The sequence below is a fragment of the Vipera berus genome (genome assembly GCF_964194415.1).
Source record: "Vipera berus genome assembly, chromosome: 6".
In the NCBI taxonomy this organism is placed as follows: Eukaryota; Metazoa; Chordata; class Lepidosauria; order Squamata; family Viperidae; genus Vipera; species Vipera berus.
In genome coordinates, this window is record NC_138208.1 from 24,225,902 (window position 1) to 24,240,241 (window position 14,340).

Here is a 14,340-nt window from a genome sequence, read left to right on the forward strand (position 1 = left end):
AGTAACTGCAAAGATACTTAATTGGAATTAGGAAGAAGGTCTGAGTTAATTTGGATTTGAAGAAGAAAAGTCTTTGGAGTCATATATGGAGTACCTCTACTTAAATCAGATGTATTTTTATCTAATTGTACTGAGATGGTATATGACAGGGGTCAGCAACCTGAAACAGCAAAAGAGCCACTCGGAACTGGTTCCGTCATACAGACAAAAAAGTGGGAGCCACAAAATGTGCGCGCGCCTGTGGGCACGCACGCGCATGCGCAGAACAAGCATCCCGTTCGTACAGCTGCCACGCTCGTCCATGTTTGACGAGCGCGGCAGGTCTCCAAACGGGTGGCGGCGGTTTGGAGAGGTACCGCCGCCGCCCATTTGGAGACCTGCCGCGCTCGTCAAACATGGACGAACACGGCAGCTGTATGAACAGGACAGTGGAGGTTTGGAGAGGTGCGCGCGCACTCTCCAAACCACCGCCACCCGTTTGGAGACCTGCCGCGCTCGTCAAACATGGACGAACGCGGCAGCTGTGCAAACGGGACGGCGGCGGTTTGGAGAGTGCCCGCGCACCTCTCCAAACCTCCGCCGCAGGCAGCAGTTCTGCAAACTGTTTGGAGAGCTGCTGCCTTCGTCAAACATGGACGAAGGCAGCATCTCTGCAAACGGGGCAGTGGAGATTTGGAGAGCTGCATGCGCAGCTCCCCAAACCTCCGCTGGCGGAGGAGGACTGGGAGCCGCGGGAGACGGCTCAAAGAGCCGCATGCGGCTTCGGAGCCACGGGTTGCCAACCCGTGGTATATGAGCACATGTGTGCTCAAAAATCACAATTCCCCCTTCTATTCTGGATCACTGAACAGTCTTAGTGCCTTGCTCAGAACTTCCTAGGGTCATATCAATTGTTTGAGGAAGATTTTGAAAATGAAATTTAAATGTCCCCGCACTGTGAACATTAATTTGTCCCCTTCCCTTTGAGTATCTTAAATATTTCTATTCCTGATGTGTTACTTTGGTGTCATTTTTTCTGTTTGAAACTTCTTCTTCTACTACTTATTACTGTATTATGATTATGGTTGGTTCCACAGTCATCCAGATATTTACACTGGATTTTTACCCACTTATTGAGTTCTTCTCAAGAAGCTGGGATAGGCAGGTGTTATTATGTATGGATAATCTAACAAAGGACCTAAGAATTATTAAGCTACCATTTAAGAGCATAGGCAATTCTAAGCAAGATTGTTTTTGGTAAATTAGGGTGTTTAAATCTGATAAATTCAACATTTCCAGATATCAAGGAAATCCTTTAAATATTGCTCCCAGGGCTCCAATCATGATTGGTTTAATAATAGATTTCTTTTCAGTCTCAACTTTGATCAACTTCAGTCTGAAAGTCCTAATATTTCGTATTGTTTTCCAATTGCTTTTCCTCAACCCCTAGCATTGATGATGATAATGATGGTCAATCACTATAGAGTCTTAGGAGGAAAATAAGTAGATTCTGTGAATATGTTATTTGAAAACAATAGCAGAAAATTCTCATACTGATTTCTATGTTAATATTCAGACTTAAGAGTATTGTTGTGCATTAGCTCTTATATTTCATACAGCTTTTTGTTTTTCTTTACTCTGGAACTTTTTTTTCCCATATGTTTCTTGCCTTGGAAAAAATGTAGCAGGACATAAAAATCTGTACCACCCAACATAAATAAAAATGTTTTTTGTAAGTTAGAAAATCTTGTGTTTCAGTGCAACAATAACATATACTTACAGTTGAAATGGCTTTCTCTTTGCAGCATATTAAAAACAACAAGGACACCAACAAGTACGAAGGATGGCCAGAAGTTGTGGAGATGGAAGGGTGTATTCCACAGAAGCTAGAATGAACAATCTGCAATTTGGAAATAGACAATGCAAAAGAACAGTGGAGGGGAAATGCACTTTTCTGCTGCTGAGAGATTGTGGGATTTGGGAAGATAGAGGCCAAGTGTGAACTCCATCATACTAGGATGGCTTGATGCACAAGGCCCATAAAAAGCTGTGCAAACTGATGGTAAATTGGAACAATTCATTTGACTGGGCATGTGAAATACTTATCCTGCTGGATTGTGCCCTATGTAAATAATTTCCAGGCATGTTTTCACTTTAAAATGTGCATGTTTTTTTAAAAAAAACAAAAATGTCAGGCTTATTTATTGTTAAATTGAAGAGATTCTTTTTTCTCTTTTTTTGTTTTTTGTAAATAAGCCCTAAACAAACAGGACAATTATTTCTGAGCATTCTTATTCTCCCTTCTCTCTCCCCCTTTCTTCCTTGTTTCTAAAGCCACTTATTGTATGTAAATGTCTTTTAGAACCACCCTCAGAAGTAATTAGAGATGTACAATGAATAGTTGAGCTAATCCTGGGCTTTGTTGTATCCTGTTCAATTACAACATTGCTGTGACTGCATATATTTAGACGGATATGTAAATTTTAGAGGAAAAATTAGTTAACTATTTTTATGCTATGTCTGTTGGAAAACCACATTCTTCAGTGACCCCTTTCAGATAGAAGGGGTGGATGTTTGATACAAAAATGTAGGACTGCTCTACAAAGCACAATTAAATGCTTTTCATTAAAATCAATTGTATATCACTGTGTCTGTTGCAATTGTTAACTCCTCTGTACCCCATATTTTTTGTTAGCAATGCAGGCTGCTAATACGGCAGAATAATGCGTGTGTTGAATTAGAGTTTTTTTAAAGACCTGAGACCCAGAAGACATGTGAACTGGTTGAGGTCTTGCTAAAACATAAAAAGAAGCCAATGTTGGCAGTTACTCTGTTTTCCCCAAAGTATAAAATTACATTTTTTTTAACCAAAAAATCTTAATTCCTCCTGGAGGTGACCTGGTGTGTGGCACTCCTCAATTGGACATCTTTCAGAGATTGTCCCAGTTGCATGATAGACTTAACTATAGGAGAAAGAAAATCCACTGGGAACATGTTTTCCCAAAGTGAAAATGTTACTGTTTAGATAGGCTGATTTGACTAGACCAGGCATGTGACGTCGCATGACGTATTGCGATTTTTTTCCCCATTGCCAGCAATGGGGTGGGCGCAGTTCCGGCATGACGCATCCGGCCTGTGGGCCGGCAGTTGGACATGCCTGGACTAGACAGACCACACAAAATCATATTTTTGCAGGTGCTTATAGAGAATGCATTTGAGGTCTCTAGACCATTCACTTCTAAAAATGTCATCTCCCCATTTTCTTGTCAGTACAACAGCAGGGAAGGGCACAATGATCCTCCGTTTTAATAATTCACATTGCTTCATAGTGACATTGTGTTAATTGAATTATAGCAGTTGGCTTACAGTTCTAGGTGCCTCTAATGGCATTAGGGAGTAAAATCCAGGGGGGTTCACAGGGAATTTTCGAATGCCCAGGAAGCCTTCCACTCTTTCGGTATCGTTGAACTGCATTAGACCACATTCCTTGCAAAAATTATTTCCACTCCCTTCATTTTCAGAAAGTTATCTGGAGAAGGGAAAATGTAAAATGCCTCTTGTGGGAATATTCTTGTAGAAAAATTTAAATATGACTCTTGGGATTGTCACTTTTTTCCTTTTTGTAAAGGTGACGGTGACAATTTTGCAGTTCTGTTTTCCAGCTCAAACAATGAACAAGCATTTTGGACATCTCTGCTTTACAGAGAGACTTTAGCAAGAAGTAAAGTATGAATAGATGGTTGCTGGGATGTCAGGATAGATCCTGTCAATATGTATATTGTCAGTCTGAAATGAGGTGATTAAAATATCTATTTAAAAAATATTGGGGAAAAAGTTAGGCAAAGAAGTTAATATTGTTGGAGTAATGAAATATTTGCACTGAAAATATTAAAGCAATACTGGAGATTAATTACTTCATGTAGTTTAAGAGAAACATCTAGCTTTTCAATGCTAAGATTTCACGACTGGAATATGAGCTACTTTACTGTTTTAACCTGTTCGTGTTAATCTTTTTTCTTTAATTTGCTGTAGCTTAGCAATAAGTACATCAGAAACAGACCAATTATTTGTAAAGTACTTTGCAGAGGCTCCAACTATGTTCATTGAAATAAAATCACTTGTCCATGTATTATATTTTTTCATTAAATAAAGTTTTAAAAAACAAAATCTGGATCCACTCAGGAAGAACCCCTTGTACTTGGTATATCCTTTTTTTCTCTTTTCTTTTTTTGGGATGGAATACACAAGAATCACAAGGATGAGCATTTCCAAAATGCCGTAAAAGTGTGACAAAACCATGAATTAACAAAATATTCTGGTTAAGTGCTGCTCTGTCCACCTTCTCTTGATGGCTCAGTACTAATAATATCAATAGGTGAAAATCAATTGACGTGTAACTTAAATTACAAAATATTAGTCCGACCTGATCAAAATATTGCTGATTAAATCATTGTTGGGGAACTGCAGGAAAGAATTATTTGATTAAATGTGGAAGTCTCTATTGGCACTATATGCTCCTTCACAGAAAATACAGCTACAGAAACATTACACTATGGGCCATCAAGGTTAACATCATCTTGCTATTGTGAACAAATACTGTGATGTATGGATTTTTATTTTTTGTGAATCTATCGCATTTTGTACTCCAGCTCTGCTTAGTGCATTTGGTCACCCATGGAGAACGGGTGCTTTGCCTTTTTATATACTTTCCTCAACCTGAGAAAATAAGTATTTAAATGTGTTACAGGTCCCTAAGCACCCATTTCTATTGTTCTGGTACCATTATAGTTGAATTCAGTCTGATGTTTGATTTTTAAGAAAATGTTTTCCATATCTTAAGGCTATTAAAAATACTGCTGATAACACATGTCACGCTAGTTTTTGTAGCTTTCCACTTTTAAGAATGATTGACATCAAAAAGCTATTGGCAATAAACCTTTCAGGAGAAAGGGATCTCCAGCCACAAAACTATTTGTAAACTTGCTTCCATCTGTTTCTGTTAATTAGTTCCAATCGTAGAGAAAGGCAAGTGAGCACATAAGTTAATATTTTATTGACAAAATGAGAATCAACAAAAATGAATAAGGTAACCTCAATATAGCAGCAAAAATTGTTCTTAAATGAGAAAAACAGTAACATACATTATTCCCAATATGTTTTGAAATGTGCTCTTGAATCCCAATTCTCTTTTGGTAAATAATCTTAACAAAATTGAGCTTTTCTGTCTGCTTCTATATTTTTGAGAGAAATGTGGAAAGGCTGAAGAGCATTAAGTAGAAGGAACTTAGACCTTAATGTGAATGCAAGTCATATTTTGAAGGGCAGTGTTCTTATATAAAACTTAGAGATAGCTGAAGCAGTAAATAATATTTTTATGAGTTGCCTACCATTTCACGAGAAAATGTATTTAATGGAAAAACTAAGTTTATCATTTATAGACTATAGATAGTGATGAAGTTAGATGCAATCTGATGTACATTTAGTTGGGAGTCAAACCCACTGAAATCGAGAACATGCAAAACAAATCCAAGCAGAATTGGACTACATTGTGTGGTATTGCTGGAATGTTTATAAAACCATAAGCCAACCCATTGCGCTTAGGATTTTATATTAAACAGTGGCTGGGAAGCAAGCTCAGTGAGAGTTAATAAACATTCTGTTTTGGAGTAAAATTAGAGGATTCTTCAACGCCCCCATTCCTATATTGTTGATGCTGGGAAAAGTCTTCAAAGGCAGAGATACAGCAAATCAAGCCAAACCAACCTATTGAGGAGATCACAACCAGATGACTGTTCCCTTCAGATCAAGGGGCAATTTTTAAAAATAGCCAACATCTTTGCATGAAGCAATGGAATATTTCTGTAGCTATCTGAAAGGAAGAGAAATCCCTGGTATGGGTAATTAATTAAAAAAAGTAATGCATCTGCACAACTTTCCATAACCACAGAAAATACAACAGATTAGATTAAATATCAGATTACCTTTATTGTCATTTTTACTGTGGGCACAATGGCACACATTAAAAATGAAATTTAGTTGCTTGCTTTTAAAGTGTATATACATAACACACATTTAAACATACTATATACAACATATGGATAGACCTACACCCTTACATATAAGTAACATAAATATTAATCACTATTCATTTTGAATACATAACGGAGGAAGCTTTAGAGTTCACAAGGTTAATATTGTATGGCACAAAACTGACTGAATCTGGATGTTCTGCTTCGGATACCAGAGAGCCTCCTCCCAGGAGGTAACAAGGAAAACAGGTCATGAAGATAACGTATCATGTCCCAGACAATCTTATGGACCCTGCTCAAGCAACGCTTATGTGCTATGTCCTGGATGGAAGGAACTGCCAATGATCTTTTCAGCCATCCTCGCCACTCTCTGCACCACTTTCCTGTCTGAAGCAGTGGTGCTTCTAAACCAGACTGTGATGCTGTATGACGATGCTCTTGATTGTCCCTCTGTAGAAAGTGGTAGGTGAAGGAAGATGTGCTTTTCTCATGTGATGCAGAAAATGCAGGCACTGCTGTGCCCGTTTCACCAGTGTGTCGCTGTTGAGTGACCAAGCTAGCCTACTTGTTAACTGCACACCCAGGAATTTGATGCTGGTAATCATCTCCACAGGTGAATCATTAATGCACAGAGAAGTGTGGCTGTGCCTGCCTTTTCTGAAATCAACAATGATGTATTTGGTTTTTCCAGTTTTTCCTGTTTTCCTTAAACCAGTTTACCAAACCCTCAACCTTTTTGTGGTAAGCACCCTCATTGTCATCATGCATAAGGCCCACTACTGTTGTATCATCTGCAAACTGCACAATATGGTTGGTGGCAAACCTACCACAACAATCATGGGTCAACAGGGTGAACAGCGGTGGACTTAGGATGCAGTCCTGAGGAGAACCTGTGCTCAAGAAAATGGTGTTAGAAATATTTGTTCCAGCTCACATACATTGGGGCCTGTTGGTAAGAAATCCAGAATCCATTTGCACAAAGGGGTGTTTAAGCCTAAAAGGGTTAGGCTTAAACTGAAGTCGATCTATGGATGTAGTCCAAGAATGGGGCCTATAGTCTTCCACATATTGCTAGTTACAACTTGCCAACAGTTTGTATATTCAGGAAAAAAAACCAAGCTCCTTTGTGCATTAGAAAATTCCATTTCAAACAATCAAAGAAAATCATAAGACAGTATTTTGGGGACTGAATTGTAAATTGATTGCTTCCAATTCAACCAGAGTAATATTTAAAATTGTAATTCTATATTCTGAATTTCATGTATGTACAAAAGAACACTAGAAATACCTAATGATGCACCACAAAGAAAAGCTCTCTTCATCCCAACACAATACCAAGCATCCTCTTTCCATTTCTATAAAGTGTAGTTGAAATGAAGGCATTTATGAGATATGACAGATGAGAAGAGTGATTCTGTCTTTGGATATCTTGCACCAAGATATTTCCCTTCGCAGTGTAGATGATAGAGGTAGTCCTCTATTTAACCATTCATTCAATGACCAAAGTTACAACAGCACTGAAAAAAGTGGCATGACTGTTCTTCACTTTCTCATTGCAGCATCCCCATGACCACATAATCAGTATTTGGACACTTGGCAGCTGGCATGTTTATAAGTTTAAAAATGTAGTTTATAAAAATAAAGCACCACTCTGATAAAGCTATGTAGGCAGCTGTGCAATCTGCAATTGACTTCATAGATGTATTTATTCCATATGCAAGGGGTCCTCAACAGGTACATTATTTATTTCATGGTACATTGTACAGTATCTTTAGAAATCAATGTCACACCTATTATTTCCTTTTTTAAAAATGAGACTGCTCTGAAATGCATCGCAATGAAGACGTAATCAAGATGCCTCAAGGGAAAACAGGAACACACTTCAGTACTTGAATACTACTGTACGATTGCCACAAGCACACAGTTCTGTTTCTCTTGTAGAAGATAATATTTGTAGTTCAGTGTTGAAATGAGTGGTCCTTGGTGCTCTCTGAGTTTGGTTGTTTTCTTGCAGATGTTTCATTACCCAAACCAGGTAACATCCTCAGTGCTAGGACTGATCAGTGCTAACACTAACGATGTACCCAGTTTGGCTAAAGAAATCTCTGTGAGAAAACAACCAAGCTCAGAGAGCACCAAGGACCCACCCCCCCTCATTCTGTTTCTGTCTTAAATGAAAGAATAGAACATTGGAATAGAAGTTAGTGAAAACACACGAAATACACTGTTGTTTTACAGCACACCATCTGTGTCAACAAGCTTGTTCTCTAAAGCTGATGACTGTACCAATGACACTAGCTCTCAACTTATGGCAGTAATTGAGCCTGCAATTTTGGTTGTAAGTCATGATCATCATAAAGCATGTCATCACATGACTGTGCTCGATTTAATTTTTTTGTGATAGTTGTTAAGGGAATGCAGCAGTTATAAAGGGAATGCCATGGTCATTAAGTGAACACCACAGTTATTAAGTGACCCATTGTTCACTATGGGGCATTTTTGCTGGAAACTAGAAGAAAACGTCTGTTCCTGGGGGGTGGGGGGGAAACATAGTCATGTTGATCATGGAATGCTGCAAATGGTTGTAAATATAGGCTGGTTGCCGAACACGCAAAATGTAGTCACAGGCCTGCAGGGAGGCAGTCATACATAAGAGACCAGGTCACAAGTTCCTTTTTCAGGATCCATTGTAACTTCCAATTGTTGCTAAGCGACCAGTCATAAGTCAAGGACCTGTATAAAATCTACTCTAAGAAATCTATCCAGCCATTTTTTGGGGTTGTGATTGATTAACCAAGTCTTGGATACTTTGCTTGAACATCAGTATTGTAATGTAGTGGGTCCGACGCAAGGAAGAGACACCAGCCAGAGTACGTGTTCAGCTCTTTATTGGAAGGGGGGTAGCGTACTGGGGAATGAGGGTTACCTGGCCTCCTTAAATACCTAGCCAGGTAGGCGGACAGCCAATGGGGTAGGCCCTAGGTTTCCCGCCGAAACTGGGTTTCCCGCCAAAACCGTTCAGGCCAACGCCCCCTGGTGGCTGTTGCCATGCAGGAGCCTGCATACATAACAAGTATCATTCCCAACTATCAGTTGTTGTGCAAATGATTTTATGGATATTTTATAAACAGAATGTTCTCATTACAGGAGAGCAAGATGCCTTATACAGGATATTATTTTAATCTTTGAATGTTAAATCTAAGGTAGTCTGATTTCCTGGGCAGTAAATTCACTAAAGTACTGCATGTGACTGAAATATTGAAAATCCACAGCGCTTGTCGACTGAATTACACAAATACACTGTCCAAAGTATGCAAATTTCTCATGTAATCCAAGTTCCCAGGTGATTTGTTGCTATTTCTTCCAAGTTGCTTTTTCCACAAAAACAAAAAGCTTTCAACCTTGGACTCCAGAGAAAATGTTCATTTTTCTTTTGCCTGATCCATGAAAGATATTTAAGGCAATTACTTTCATTTGCAAGTATGAACATCAGTCACAGTCTCACATCTTCTGCAGCGTACATAGCAACACCAAACAAATTTACACTCACATCTTTCCACATGCCTGACCACTTGAGTGTTATATCCACGGCCGCAGCAGAGGAGGTTGCATCCATCCAGTCCAGCTGATGTGCGATTGCATTCCCTCCCTTGTGTCCCAGAGACCCCCAGTTTGCGATCTTCCATACAATAGTTGGGTGATCTGTTGATATACAGCAGGTCCTCTTTGTGGATTGGGATGTTTCGCTGGCTTTTTTCTTTCCTGCGTATTTTTCTTCTTAGTCTGTCAGAAATCTGGATACTGTTCTCATACTTTTCTTTTAAAAAACTGCCAACTTTTGCAAAAGACGACATGGTTCTCCAGCAAGTTTTCAGAGCACAAGAACCAGATACGCCGTGACAGCGGCAATCGATGGACATCAGTTTTGCTATTGCCTGGAAGAAAAATTAAAGCAAGCCACAGTTAGAAAGGATCAACTCTCTCTTAGGTAGCATACCAAGCATATTCCACAGCATATGAATATCTTTTATTATTTATAAATTGCTTTTTCTTATATAGCACAAATACTGAATGCAGTTTTCATATGGATCAAAAGACTAAACTAGGCAATAGCTTGTTTCTTCAGCCATGGGATAGGTTATAGTATATTGAACAGTAGACAAAGTGGCAGCAGCTTGGGTATTCATCATCAGGTTTAGACATTGTGTAAGCAATATGGAGGACAACTTCCTGCTTTCATTAAATTGCACAAAATCCCATGCACAATATAATAATCTGTGAGGGGTGCTTGGTGCTCTCTGAGCTTGCTTGTTTTCTTGCAGACATTTCATTACCCTAACTAGGTAATATCTGATGATGATGTTACTTAGTTTGGGTAATGAAACGTCTGCAAGAAAACAAGCAAGCTCTGAGAGCACCAAGGACCCCTCATTTCAACCCTGAGCTACAGATATTCTCCTTTATTGATAATAATCTATATCTTTATGCTCTGAAATCTCAAGGGAAAGGTGGACTGCATGTACCATTTTGATAGCCTTTACTGCTTAATGCAGTTTCTGGGACCATTCAGATTTCTGCATCAATAAAGAAGGGCCAGGACATCAATATTCATTCTACAGAAAATCATATGCATGATTTGTGCAGAAAACCAGATATGATATCAAAGGAGGAATGAAGTGGCACTAGAATATGAGCTAAGCCCAAGAAATCTTTAAAAAACACCCACGATCTCTCCCTGATTCTCTTCAGTATAATAGGGAGAGAAGGAAAATACTCTCAGGTTTTCTGTTACTCTAGCCCGGGGGTGTCAAACTCGCAATGTCACGTGACGTGTCGCGACGTATCACGACTTTTTTGCCATTGCCGGCAATGGGGTGGGTGCGGTTTCTCTATGATGCATCCGGCCCATGGGCCGGCAGTTTGACACCCCTACTCTAGCCTGTTACGCTAAATTAGAGTTCCAATATTTCTTGTGAGAATATTTCCTGACCTACTTTAAAGAACTGACAACTTTCCCAGTATTTTCAGACTGTATGTACCACACACATATATATTTTCCTCAAAGCTTAACTTCCACATAGAAAGTGCATTATTTTTAGTGTAGCCCATTCTGAAGAACACCCTGGTGGAGAAAGCTTCTTTAATGGAAATTCAGTTGTTATTGAATTACAGCATTGAGTAGACCCAGCCAGCATGTTCAATGATAACAGAGAGTAGGATCTGTAATTCACTAACATCTCAAAGGCTCTCCATTCTTATTTGCTGAGGTGGAGCTAACAAGGAGAGCAAAGAGACAAAGTAGCTATGATTACATGAACCCCCTATTCACACAGGATCTAAATAAAACAAATGTGTAGCTTCCTCTCATCAGTATTTATGGATACATGGGACAGAAGATGGAAGGAAAAAGATCTGAATCCATACCAGTCTTCCTGCTTCATTATTATGCAGATTCATGACCATCAATCCATTTCTATCTTTTCTGGAGATGTTTTTTGTTGGACCATCTAAGAACTTCCTGCTCAACCACATTCCATACTGGATATCATCAGAACATCCACCCCAGTGCCAGCCTTCTCTGGCTGAGCCACTGTTTTGTAACATGGAATCACAGGCACAGTCAGTCAGATTCCCTGTGCTGCATGAATGTGTCACTGAATGCACCAGGCCAGCTGCCATCACAGCATAGATAAATGCTGTTTCTTTGGTACCTACAAAAAAAAAGTACTTGTTAAAAAAATATCAGCAGTATGTTCCTGTGATTAATTGCTAATGCTAACATGCAACTAAGAGTCGTACCATCTGGTTTCCCTCAAGAAAATTAGTTCTTCTATCTGAGTCAATCCAATCCAATCAATGAACAACTTAATTTGAATCTGAGCCATTAATGGGACCAATATGCTGAAATTATATGAATGAGTACAGTAAATCATAACATTTCCTCAAGAAACTTTTGTTCATACTCCACAGTTTCTTCAGAAATGAATATATTTGCACTCCTTCATTTATGAAATTGGAGGATCCAACTTCTCAGCTAGCATCACTTTCCCCCAGGGCTAATGAGAACCTGATTTAGCTTGGCCAACATTGATACAAGAGTTCAGGCTTAAGCCTTCCAAAGCACCTCCCAACCACTAGTGCTGCCAGCTAAGAACCTACCGCTGCTCAACTCATAGCCAAAGATGGAGAAAGCAGGAGTGGCAGAGATGGATGAAGGATTAGTGGAAAGTGCAGGCACTGTATCCGGAGAGAGTAGACAGTTCCACCGCTCATGTCTGAATTGGCTCTGGCATTCTCGGATGCCCAAGCGTGCTCCTTCTTGGATGCTGTGCAGGAGGTATGGCTTCTTCTTGCACAGGTCCTTTTGGTGACCATTCAGCGGCAGGTTACCACAACCCAATTTCTCTGGGACACCAAAGGAGGCAATACCCAGCCACCTGCAAAAGCATCCCGGGGTGAGGCCCAAGTTCCATGTTTTTCATATTATGTTAACAGATAGAAAGGATGGCCCACAATGAAACCTCTATAATCAACAACTGTCATTGCTCCACAGAGTGATGATGACTGGAAAAAAACAAAGTGCCACCATTATCAAAGCCCCTGTGGACAAAGGAGCAGAGACTCATGACGCACATACTAAGTGATAGTCTCTTTGCCAGTAGTTAATAAGATTAATTATATGCTAAGAATCAGGACTCTGGGAACTACATGATATTTCTTCAGTGATTTCAAAAATAATTGAGATATTTACAAGTCTACAGATCTATAAAAAAATAAAAATGAGTAATATCCAGAATACCATGAATTTCAGTCTCATGCCTCAAGTTATATTTCAAAAACTCCCAGAATTCCACAGCCAGCATTGCTGGGAGTTGAAGTCCACCCATCTTCAAACTGTCAAGGTTGCGAAACACTGATAAAGCTTGGCCCAGTGCTGCTGTTTTTTGAGTAATCAGAGAGTGATTTTTTTAAACCTATCTTGAACATGCTAAAATAACAACATTCACACTTAACAATTTGTTTCTAAATAATGTCAGATAGCACAAAACAAGCTGCGTTGGAATGCCCATCAATACAGATTTATTTTGTAGTCAGAAAGACTAAGGGGCCCAGAATTCTGATTGTGTGTTGTTGTTTTTTAAAGGTTGTTATTCTGGCACAATTGTTGGGAACAAGGAACGGTTTGATTATATTTAAAAGACATACACATGCCTTTAAATGGCCTTTGGGCTTTAGGGAAATGTAGTAAGGGCAGATTTAGTCAATACTTGGGGCTACTTTCACACAACATTAAATAAATATGTATGCACGTATACACATACACTCATTCAGATCTCTCTCACACCATTTAGACTAGGGTCCCCAACCCCTGGTCTGTGGACCGGCATCAAGCCTTGGCATGCCAGCAACTGGGCCACACAAACAAGCAAAGCCCCATCTACAGGATGCAGGCAGCCGGCAAAACCATGCCCTCTCCAGTCCACAGAAAAATCTCTCTCCCTGGAACAGGTCCCCAAAAGGTTGGGGGCCACTGATTTAGACCATCAGATCATACTGTAAACAAGCAGCTGGGCATTTATTTAGAGAAATAAAGTAGGTAATGCATTCCCTATGGTTTTGTTTTGTTCAAGCTCCTTTTGACTGATCTATAATTTCATAAAAACTCTTGTCTTGACAAAAATCTGCATGCCATGCCTTTTTTCCCCCTTAAGATCCCAGTTTAATAATACTGACCCAGACTAGAGCATAAATAGTGCTAAAGGGGCTCTATTTTTTTAAAAAAAAAATCAGCTGTGAGATTTCAACTAGCTGTGGGTTTCTTCTCCTTTGGAGGGATTCAAAACGTGTTGGATAGAAAATAAAAAGTGACTTACCTTATCATCATTTAGGAACTATCATCATGCCATTACTTGAGCCTTATTAAGGGAAGGACATTTGTATGGGGATCGATCAGGCTCATCAATGATGTTTACATTCCAAATTATAGCCCGCACGGGAGAGGCAAAAGCCTCATTTACAACACTTCACCCAAGAATAATAACGGGATCGCTTAGGTTGTGGGCAGAAATATCCTTCTCTGGGTATTACTAGAGAACTCCGCTTCCTCCCACGCCCGGCTCCAGCGAGCCCATGCTACTCACATCCAGTTGGCGTGGGCGCCGCAGCGGCAGACTTCCCACAGCACCGCTGTCCACAGCACGCACAGGCGAGGCAGTCCCAAGGGCGCCCCTTTCTCCATAGCCAAGGCATGGAGCTCCTTGGACAGCCAAAACTCTACCTTCCCCCCTTGCTCGCTCCGATGCGGCGAGGCAGAAATGCGGGCACCGGGATC

The 14,340-nt window shown here is 39.8% G+C and overlaps 2 protein-coding genes across 5 annotated transcripts in view; one reads left to right on the plus strand and one right to left on the minus strand.

Annotated features, from left to right (window-relative positions):
* Nucleotides 1-4,823, plus strand: part of FAM3C (FAM3 metabolism regulating signaling molecule C) — a 41,101-nt gene extending 36,278 nt beyond the window's left edge. For all 4 annotated transcript variants that reach the window (XM_081330277.1, XM_081330280.1, XM_081330279.1 and 1 more), the window contains one exon: nt 1,785-4,823. In XM_081330277.1, coding sequence (XP_081186403.1) covers nt 1,785-1,874 — 90 coding nt within the window. In that variant the 3' untranslated portion in view covers nt 1,875-4,823. The remainder of the gene's footprint in view (nt 1-1,784) is intronic.
* Nucleotides 4,824-8,890: 4,067 nt separating this feature from the next.
* On the minus strand, nt 8,891-14,275 carry WNT16 (Wnt family member 16). The gene is made up of 4 exons (XM_081331098.1): nt 14,150-14,275; nt 12,168-12,445; nt 11,433-11,719; nt 8,891-9,943 (listed from the first exon to the last, which is right to left on the minus strand). Exons 1-4 carry the CDS (start codon nt 14,245-14,247, stop codon nt 9,479-9,481), a joined length of 1,128 nt encoding a protein of 375 aa, XP_081187224.1. The 5' UTR covers nt 14,248-14,275; the 3' UTR covers nt 8,891-9,478.
* Between the last annotated feature and the right edge of the window lie 65 nt (nt 14,276-14,340).